The sequence below is a fragment of the Haemaphysalis longicornis genome, unplaced genomic scaffold, assembly GCF_048455015.1.
Source record: "Haemaphysalis longicornis isolate Haplotype H1 unplaced genomic scaffold, Haemaphysalis longicornis Haplotype H1 scaffold_512, whole genome shotgun sequence".
Taxonomy (NCBI): domain Eukaryota; kingdom Metazoa; phylum Arthropoda; class Arachnida; order Ixodida; family Ixodidae; genus Haemaphysalis; species Haemaphysalis longicornis.
In genome coordinates, this window is record NW_027526387.1 from 65,202 (window position 1) to 76,198 (window position 10,997).

Here is a 10,997-nt window from a genome sequence, read left to right on the forward strand (position 1 = left end):
TAGAAATGTTGCGGTAGTTTACACTTTCTTTCTGTAACCGTGAGCTTTGTGCCTTCGGTTTTGTTGAGCGACACTGTGACAGCCTGGGAGCCTGAATGCAGAAGTGGAACTCCCACGTTTGTGGTGGTAACTTTATCAGCCAAAGTTGTTCACCCACCCAACTGCCCAAGCAAACCATCCCTCCTCCGCTTTCCGTTTTACCACCTGCGTGAAATAAATGCTGCCACCGATAGTTAAAAATCTGGCAGTGTTAACGTCAGGCGGTGTTTTTTAATGCTTACATAATCTTTACAGAGTACCTAAAAATCGTGTAATGCCTTGTGAAGACGCCAAAAAGCGCGATTAGTTGCCTAAAGGGTGCATCACCCCGAGTCCTCTAGCACAGACACATTTCCGACACGCTGGAAAAAGTTTAGCTTTGGACAGGGGTGCACGGAAGTTCAAAATTAAACAGCGAAATCATCTAGCCCTCCGTCTAATGATTACCATGGTTGAACGCAAAGCTTTCTTCGCGCGATATCGAATGGGAATTGATCAAAGACGCTGCGATCAAAAGACCAGGATGCGTGCTGCTCAAATTCGAAGCTCAAGTAGTCAAAGTTTAAATCCAGAAGCCAACCAATGAAAGCCGCACGAGAAAGTTTTGCGAGAAACCATCATCTTCGTTAGACGGAGAAGTGCATGATTTTTCAAGGGTACGTGGCAGCTTGTAAAACGACCGCAGCATTCAGTTGTGAAACTGAGTACAGGTTTTCGGCACCCTCCTGTCTATCGTCCTTCAGCCACGCAGGAATTAGTTTTTGAAAAACCATTAACGAATACTAGCCAGCAACCATTGCGATTCTTGTAAAGCAATGCTTCTCCACGACAAGCAATAACGTTCTATCATGCGGTATTTATTCTGTAAACAATTCCCGATGACTGTAGTAAGAGCATTTCTGTGAAATTAAACACGTTTCAGCCGAAGTTACGGAAGCGTAATCCATCACAATTTCTGTTTTGAGGTAAATCTTAGAAGGCACTCCCCAACTTTGTCTTTTGCTTGTGCACGACGCTGTTTCGTCATCAACTGCCAAAGGCCAGCGCCACAGAATTCCTGAATCGGTTGCACACAGCAGCTTTGTGGGAGCATTTAGCTGCAATATACTCCTCGATACGCGAAACTGCATGCAGGCATGAAAAAATTGCATGAAGAAAAGGACTTTCACTTCCAGTTTGACTTCCAGCTTGGTCCATAGAGCGTCGTCTGCTATTTGTGAATACTGGGTATGGGCGTAAATCACACACATGGCATGCCTCGTAAAGGCCACATCCACGCTCAAGATTTACCGATCTTAAAAAAGCCCCTGTAGTTATCTACGCTTTGCAAACCGCACCGTAGAGAAACGACAGAAAGCCATGCACAATAACGCTGCGCTGACCGCCACCGGCATTCCACTGACGAACGGTTCGCCACGGGCGGCGCTGTTCGCTGAAGCGACGGTGGTGCCATACAACGGCCGCCCGGTCCCTATAGCGCGGGCGTTGGCTTTTAAGATGGCCGCGGGTTCGGGCGCGTGCTAACGCGGTCCACTTGGGAGAGATGTGGAAACCTGCGGACGAAACGATCCGGGCCTGCCAGTCATGGATAACTTTCAGCGGCAAGTTTGGAAATAAATGTGAAGTGCGACAGCCTGGTCTCCGGCAAAGGCAAGAAGGGCCGTCAGCAGCTCTGCTGGTTCTCCGACCTTGCACCACTAGTGCAAGCTTCAACAATTTTTATTCCTATTTCCAACTTTCTAAACCTGTATTTGAAGTTCAATTTTCGCGTTTTGGAGGGGTTGTTTAAGAGGCATATTTTTATTTGTCAGTTCATTTTTGTAAAATTACTTTTTTATATTTCTTGGTTTTTCAAAACTCCGTTCGAACCAATTATCCATATTTACGCTATTTAACGGTTAAATATGCTGCGTCGGCCGCTTACGCATTTTTATGCAAATGCAGGGCGTTTCACGCTTGAGACATTTCTCTATTTTTTTTGCTATTTCTAACGTTGTTTTCCGGGCTTTTCTAGTTTAGCGTTTCGTTTTTGGAAGAGGCATCTTTTTTATTGCATCAGTTCATTTTTGTAACATTTTATTTTTTCTATTTTTAGGATTTCTCGGTTTTCAAAATTTTCTTCCGCCCTAGGATAACGATAAAATGCGTCACTTCCGCTACATATGCATTGTGCAAATGCAGGGCATTACACGGTCTCCGCTGTAGGGGTACTCGGCAAAGAATGCTACGCATTAAAACTCTGTGCCGTGATCTTGCTCTGCAAACAGCAACGTTGTAAGTTCGAAAAATCGACAAATAAAGGTTGCACAATAGGTATAGCTGCAGTCGCTATTGTTTTCGGCAGGCTAGCTGCAATTCTAAGACTAGCTGCGCATGCGACAAGTGGGCGCTGTTCCGACGCCACCTGGACAAAGACTGCTAGGACGTTACTACATCTCTCCCCTTGTGTTCTCGGCCAAACCACTGCCTGAAAATGCTGGAGCTGCTCATACTTTTTTTTTACTCTGACACCCGAAAGAGAAAAAAATCAGCAGACCCCATCCCTTGATGACGGTCCAATTCCGGAAGTGCGTCACATTAGTGATGACGGCTGCGTTTTTGGCAATTTCTCTCTCCCATAAGGCAAAAGGCGGTGTGGGCATGAATTGTTCGTTTCGAAACACTCGTGTGAATTTTTGTCCTTGTTTTCTGCTGATATCGGTAGTCCCCGGAGGAGTATATATACCCTCAAGCACGCTTCTGCCATCACACTGTTGCAGGTTGTCGAATAGAATACCAGCGCCGCCATGAAGCCCTTCGTTGCCGTCGCCGTCCTTGTCGCTGGTAAGGATTCAATCCCCAGTTGCATAAATGTTCGTTGTACAAATATGCTCTTATTGAATTACATATTTAGTCTAAACATTTAGGCCCTTCACACGTAATCTCGATTTCCAGTGAATTCACCGGGCTGAAAAAACGCAGACGGCTTGGCTTGCAGGCTCAATCTGTAAGGCACTTTTGCTCAGCTTTTGGATACCGTTGGAGTCGTCACCTTATGTTGTCCTCCTTACGAGGAGACCCAGCAACAAAAGTCAGAAAGCAACCGTTCTATCCGTGAATGCTGGCAGTTGTCTAGCGGAGGAGGAAGAGGACCAGCGGTTCCGTAGAGCTGCTCCAACTGGTTTGACGGGCCCCCTGTAAGAAACTTGAGCTAGTGTTCAGCGCATACTTGTTTTGTTCCAAAGCCTACGCCGATAGTACTTCTTGACTGAGACAGATGGGGCAAGTAATATTATCTTTGTTAAATAAAAAAGGGTTCAAAATATTTTCTCCAGTTGAGAGACAGAGAGAGGCAGAAAGTTCCCCCAAAATCACTTCCAACTCCAACAGGGGAGATCAGTAATGAAAAGATTTCGTTATTCGAAATTCAGCATTCAATCGCAGGAGAAGCAAATTTATCTTGCGTTCGAAGCAGAAAAGCGAACATATCAAAAAATTTTTAATCTTTTGCTTCATGTATATATTTTTTACGTAGCCAAGACCGCCATGATTATGTAAGCCAGGCACGTTTCATAAAAGTTTGCCCACTACAAAACCATACGTAACGTATGACTTAATATTTGGCCCTAATATCTGCGTCAAAAATAATTAGAAAACTAACAAAAATTTGGTACTGAACGCGTTACCCGGTGCAGCTTGCAGCTAAATCTTCGCCTTCAAATGGATCGTTTACATAAATGCTGCAGACATGTTTTTCTATACGAAAATGTTTTACTGATAGGCTCATTTATTTTCAGTCCAGCATAGGAGTAAATGTTGCTAGTTTTGCAAGGAATTAAAAGTGGCCATTCCATGACGAAATGGTTAAAGTAGGACGACACATCTGGAGCGCATGGGTAGAGGAGGGTACGGCTGGGCTTTTTTTTCTGTTTTACATTGCTCGTCATAGGCACCTGGAGGAGAGAATAGGTCGGTATGGTAGACTGTTAACGGAACAACGCGCGCAACGGAGGGGACATGAACACAGGACAGTTTTTTTTTAAGTGGAGCGGCAACTTAGTAGAGAACAGTTACAAGTGAAATGCGACCTGGAGAAGTAAAATAAAAGGATGCCGTGAGACGAAATAGTCGCGCGCAAGTAAATACGGCCCCTACCGCCGAAAGTTCGCTTCGGCTCTGCCGGCAATAAAGTGGGGTAAAAGATAGCGGAGCACGCACGTATACAGAAAGGTACAATTCCTAATCAATCACCCGCCGCGGTGGCTCAGTGGCTAAGGCGTTGCGCTGCTGAGCACGAGGTCGCGGGTTCGATTCCCGGCCGCGGCGGCCGCTTTTCTGATGGAGGCGAAAAGCAAAAACGCCCGTGTGTACGAGATTTCGGCGCACGATGAAGATCCCCAGGTGGTCAAAATTAATCCGGAGCCCTCCGCTACGGCGCGCCTCATCGCCTGCGTTGCGTCGGCGCGTTAAACCCCACAATCAGATCATATCACAATTCCTAATCAAGAATTTGAGGGTGAACCGCAAACTGTGACCTTTTTTGTGACGCTACCAGTAATGGCTACAGCGGACGCTCACCGCGGTGGTTATAAAGGCCGTTTTAATAATTAAAGTGCTTGTTTAATGTTAGGTACCGTAATGGCATAGTAAGTCCTATTATTATTATTATTATTATTATTACTATTATAATTATTTTTATTATTTTTATTAATAATAATTTATTAATAAGTCCTATTATTATTATTATTAGTATCTTTTTTATACTCTGTCAATTCTGTGCCTTTATGTAGGGTTTGTGAGATCAATGATCTCGGCGTTCTCTTTGATAGCACCTTGCATTTTTCAACTCATACTAAGCGTGTTGCTATGCGGGGTCTTCGTTCTCTCGGCTGTGTTTGTAGAATATCGAGAGAATTCAATTCTCCTATGCCACTCCGCAAATTGTACACCGCAATATGTCTTCCTCAACTTGAGTATGCATCTGTGATCTGGAATGTAATCTCTAATTCCTTAAGTAACGTAGTTGAGCGTGTCCAGAAAAAATTTCTAAGCGTTTACAACCATCGCTTCGCTAAAAATGACTCTGGCTCGTGTTCTAACACCGTTGAACTATTGTCACTGCCTTCACTTCGCTGCCGGCGAAATCGCGCCGATCTCTTCTTTCTTTTCAAGCTCGTTCACGGTACTATATCCTGTCCTATGCTGCTCAATAGTATTAATTTTCAGATTCCGCGGAAGCAAACAAGAGAGAGCAGGCCGTTTCTTGTAACTACCCGCCTCTCTCAGCACTCAACCCTCAACAGGATACAAAGTCTTTATAATTTTTATTTTCTTGACCTCGATGTTTTTGATGGGTCACAGTTATCGTTTTCCTCCAAGGTTTCTACCGTTATAAGATAACATCAGATGTGCAATTTGTTCTATCCTTCTCTTTTAGTTTATCTGGCGCATTGTTGTATGTATGTATATATGTATGTATGTATGGATGTATGTATGTATGTATGTATGTATGTATGTATGTATGTATGTATGTATGTATGTATATTATCTGACTTTTCGTCATTATCATTAGCTATTTCTCATACTGTGTTAATCTACTTTTGTCCTGTCGTCCTAATATTTCTGTACTCATTGTGTCTCTTATAGTTTTCTTCTGAACAGTTATCTTGTTCTGTTGTGTTATTCATCGTTTTTTTTTGTTTCTTTTTTTGTGCACCAGCATGAGGACCTATCGGTTGTTCCTGGGCACGTTAAATAAATGATTGATTGATTGATTGATTATTGTTATTATTATTAATATAACAACAACAACTCCAATCTGTGTCGTCCCTTGTGCAAATATGCCCCGGTTGTATGGAACCGCACCTGCAGATCTAACAGCGTGCCTATTCACACAGTGCAAAATAAGTTCGTATGCATACTTAGACATCCCTACCCTCGCGTGTATCACCGTCTTAATTCAGGGCGCCTGTACTCGGCAGTGCTGCCTGATCTAAAGGCTAGGCGTGACACAGCTGACCTATTATTCCTTTTTAAACTGATACAAGGACAAATTAACAGCGCTAATATTCTTTCTGAGCTACATCTAACAGTTCCTCTAAAAACCACGAGAAAATGTCATCCTTTTCGTACTCTCCGCGCCTGTAACAGACACTGTACGCTGTTACGGTTGCAGAGCACAGGTAACCTCTATTCTGCTGACACAGATATTTTTAACAGCTCACTTCATCAGTTCAGTTCAGACATTAGCAGAGGTATCACTCACTCAGACACTCGCACATTTTGGCCTTCATAGAAACGTACAGTATATTTCTCTCTTCCATAGCAACTAATTCATCTTTTTACTTCTAGTTTGATGCTTGTTAGGCTGCCTCTGTCTTCCGTTGTCGTGCTCTTTGCAGATTATGCTGCTCACGGAATTTTATTTTGTTCATGTTAAGGATTGATTTTTCAAGTTTACATATCGGTCTTTGTTATCAGAGATGTTCGTTTTTATCTGTCGGCTGTTTATCTGTTCTGTTGTGTTATGTCAGCATTCTTGTGGTAATAGTGTATATAGTGCATATTATCCAATGGGTTGTGTTATTTCCTACTCATACGTTGTTCATATACAGTGTTGAAGTTGCTTTATTTCTGTCTTTTTTCTCATGTCATCCATATATTTGTCAAAGTTCTGTTTTACTTGTTATCTCTCTTTATCTTCTGCACTTTATCTAGACGTGTCTTGTCTTCCTTTGCCGTGCATTGTTTTGAACTTGTATCCATCCCTCTGTGCGCCAGTACTAAGCCGTCAGGGCTGTTCCTGGGCCCAATAAATAAACATGGTTGAATGAATTATTATATTATTACTATTATTGTTATTATTATTAGTAGTAGTAGTAGTAGTAGTAGTAGTAATATTATTATTATTGCCTGCGTTTTATTCAACTCATTTGAAAAACTAATTTTTGTGTCACGTAGTGTTTGTTTCTGGTATTTTTATTCTGTCATCCGTGCGCCAATACAAAGACCATCGGCTTTTCCTGGACACGTCAATAGATGTGATTGATTGATTGATTGATTGATTGATTGATTGATTGATTGATTGATTGATTGATTATTTTCCGCGATATCAGCCATCTCCACTTCAGCCAAATTTCTAATTAAACCCTACTTTTCTTTTACAGTTTCAATGACAGCAGTTTCGGCAGCTCCAACCCAGCAGGTAGCCGTAGGTTCAAGGAGTAGACAAAGTAGCTCCTCATTCGGCAGAGGCCCCCAACTAGGTGCAAATCCATTTGGCCAAGGAGCCTTCGGTGTAAGCGGCGGGTTTGGTTCTTCCCGAGGATCTTCAGGAGCAGGATCCTACCAACAAGGTTTCAACCACCCAGGCTTTAGCTTCTATGTCCCAGGCTATGGCAGCCTTAGTTACACTCCCGGTTCAGCAGGTGGTCAATGGTCTCTTAGTAACAACGGCTACAACGGTGTCCACAACGGTGTCTACAACGGCGGCTACAACGGTGGCTACAACGGCGGCTACGGCTACGGCAGTGGCTATGGTGGTGGCTACGGCGGCTATGGCTACGGGAACCTTTATCCAGTTGGTTATGGTGGCTATGGCCTCTTCGGCAACTACGGACCAGTATTCGGCGGGCTGACCCAAGCGCCGGCTGGTTACGGCTCCTTTGGAAGCTACGGCCTTGGCGGCGCTTCAGGATCGCAGCTCCCGACCCAAGTGCAGGCCACTGTCAGCGCAGCCCGTGCATCCGGCGCTAGCGGTGCAAGGTAAGCGAATGTTCCAACTTCCTTAGCTCTGTCCAGATATTCAAATTTACAAACTATAGCGGAATAGCGTTGCAACACAGCACTGTGCTTAGCTTTCCAGCTGTGACCTGGCTATACGAACATGCGGCAAGGAGTGTGGTGTATTTTAATTGAGTTGTTCTTCGCCATTTCAAAGCAATCACTTACAATTTCTGGGAGCACTCGGCCGCCTGTGAACAGCCAGCTTCTGTTTAGTAATAAATGCAGTCTACAGTGGCATCCCGTTCATACGCTCTTCACCGGACCGGGAAAACAAAACGTAACCATCAGGAAAGCGCAGCAGTGAGGAAACCTTCGAAATTGAGTAACAACAGTGTAGCTTTTACTTGCAACCATGTATTTGTGTAACTTTGTCTTTCAAACCTTAAAAAACTCGATAATGTAGGATTGCCGCTTTTTGCGATTGCTGGAAAACACCACGTGCGGCAATGCAAGGTCGTTTGCGATGTCGACTCTCTTCGCGCTAACTGCTTGTCTATTGCGTTTAGTACGTCAAGGTTTTTCTGAGGGGAAGCGCCTCCCGTTTTCGCGACACCATCAAGGCACGACAAAGTTCGCGGTTGCAAGTTCAATAGTGTTTTTAAAGCTTGAAGCGCACGATGTCTACGAGAGCGCATGCTGTTTTGTGCTTTATGGCAAACACGCACTTCCGGCATTCCGAAATGAAACTTCCGTTGTAAGCGCACAATGACTACGAGAGCGCGTGCTATTGGTGCGATTTATGGCAAACACGCACTGCCGGCAATATATGGAACTTCTGTTGTAAGGGCAGTGATGATGGTGATAGCAGAGGGTAACATAGGGCCATCTAGTGGCGACGAATCGCACCCGCGTGCGCCTTCATGCAGTCAGTTCCGTAGCCAAGCCTGGCCAAGGCTCGTCAAAATCAAAATGGCGGTCTGCGTATGCTGCCCGGACGGCTTCGGAGTGTCAGATTGCGACGAACGATCTGGGAGCGTACTCTGAGCAACAACGTAACAGTGAGGATTTTAGTACGTGGGATTCTATGTGAGCTGCACCGGGTCTAGACAAAACTAACGTAGCAGCCGGGAAAACGCAGAACTGTGGGACATAAGAGTGGGGATCTATTGTATTTAGCAACTCCCATCGGCACTTTTCAAGGTATACGGGGAAATTGCTTAAAATGTCGCGTAGAACCCACGCCACAAGAACGGGTTTTCCGAACAAATTCACGGAATCAGTTAGGTTGTGTTTATGAAGTGCCAGTCTTCAGGCTAAAAAAGTAATTACAATTTCAGTCATTGGTAACTGAAACAGTTTCATCAATATGTTTAAATAGACGATGACGTGAGAGATAAATTACTAACCTTAAGCAGGCATAAATCATTCCCGCGTGATCTCTGATAAAATTCTTGTAAAAAATTTGCGCCGACGGTAGTGAACTCGTCAAGAAAGGGGCAGTCGAGCTAGTGCACTGTGATAAACCAGGTAATGCTTAATGTGACCTTCGAATCGCATACTCTTCACGACATACGCCTATAGCTTTAATAATTTTTAAACATCCTGATGTCAAGTTCAACATCAACTTGCCATCGTGAAAATGATGGCTTGTAGTGACTCCAAGCCACCATTTTCCGAACCATCTTCTCGGCGCAAAGCCGCTCGCGCCTTTGTGGCCGGTCAAGTTACTTTGTTAGCATAAGCCTACCCGTACGCCCTAGTTAAGAACGGTATACTTTTACAATTTGTCTCGTTTTGTCTCGTTCCGCAACATATAGAACTTCTCCATGCTAACTGAGTAATGTATTTCTTACAGTACTTCGCGTATTTCAATATCCTCTGTCATTTTTCGAGTTTTTATAGCAACAGTTACTTTAACAGATCTTACGACAGCTTTACTCCTCGTCTACGCTTGATCGTTCTTTAACCTTTGCCGCTAGCTGTCCAAACTGCTTCTTTTTTCTATACGATTGCTCAGTCAGATTAACCCTGTTCCTATTTTTCTTTCCAGTTCCGGCGCCTCCCGCTCAGCTTAATCAATCATCTGTGCAAATAGCCTTTAAATTTAGGTAAGCAGGAACCATTGCTTAGACTTGTAGATGACTTATTTCTCTGGCTTTCTGACCGAAAGCATCATCTTGCTAAAAAGATGTCAAGGCTTATATGATGCTTTTACGGCGGGTCCAGCTGGGATTTTACTGCAAAGGCATGCACTGACATACTAAAACACATTAAGCACTTTTTTTACCTTATATATATGCTGTTTCCGCCGTTGTTTTAATAGGGTCATTGATAGAAAAAAAGGTCACCTTTTCCAGAGACACCAGAGCTGACACCTCGTTACTACTGGTCGACCCTTCCCTCTCCTTCACTTTGTCTTTTTTTTTTGCTTTAACCATTATTCTTCTCCAGGCAATTGTACTGTTATATTAACCTTTATTATGTGCCAGCGAAGTTCCTTTATAAGCTTTACGGCCACAATGTTTCTCTTTTGCAGCCCCATGGTTGCTTCAATATTCCAGATATATTGCGGCAGGTTAGGAAAACTGTATAGAGTCAGACAATGAGAATACAAAGGAGAATTGAATTACGACCATGCTATCGGGGTTACCACTCCCTTAAGCTGATGTGTTTTTATTAACTTAAACCCAAGGACACGATGGATTGCTGAGTCCTTTTTTATATTGATGGCGATGTTTTTCGGTCAATTTTCAAATTTCCTGGTCCTACCGTATTCCCACCACACCATATTTCGCCTTCTCTGATTAGAGGAGGCAAAATGCTTGATTCGCGAAATTTACTACTGGGAGTTTTTATTGTTGTTTTTAAAACCTACTATATTTTTTCCCTTTCTCCAGGATAGTGTGAAAATGGTCCACTGAATTCAACATTCCCCCTGGCACTTCTGGCAATGACTGTGCTTGAAAAATAAAAATGGCTGATTTGAAATCAATTTATCTTTATCTTTTGCTGCACTAAAGCCCGCATGAAGGCCTGAGCCCGCATTGTGGTGCTCGTTCTATTCTATGAATGCTTAAAATGCTTGATTGATTGAATATCAGGTTTAACGCGCCGACGCTACACAGGTGACGAGGCGCGCCGTAGTGGAGGGTTCTGGATTAATTTTGACCACCTGAGGATCTTTAACGTGCGCCGGAATCTCGACCGCACGAGAGTTTTCGCTTTTCGCATATAGACCAGAAAAGCGGCCGCCG

The 10,997-nt window shown here is 43.7% G+C and overlaps 1 protein-coding gene across 1 annotated transcript; it reads left to right on the forward strand.

Moving 5' to 3' along the window:
- The first annotated feature begins 2,754 nt into the window (after window positions 1-2,754).
- Window positions 2,755-10,731, forward strand: LOC144140829 (uncharacterized). Its single transcript, XM_077672336.1, has 4 exons — window positions 2,755-2,862; window positions 7,185-7,782; window positions 9,794-9,851; window positions 10,641-10,731. Exons 1-3 carry the CDS (start codon window positions 2,826-2,828, stop codon window positions 9,816-9,818), a joined length of 660 nt encoding a protein of 219 aa, XP_077528462.1. The 5' UTR covers window positions 2,755-2,825; the 3' UTR covers window positions 9,819-9,851; window positions 10,641-10,731.
- The last annotated feature ends 266 nt before the right edge of the window (window positions 10,732-10,997 follow it).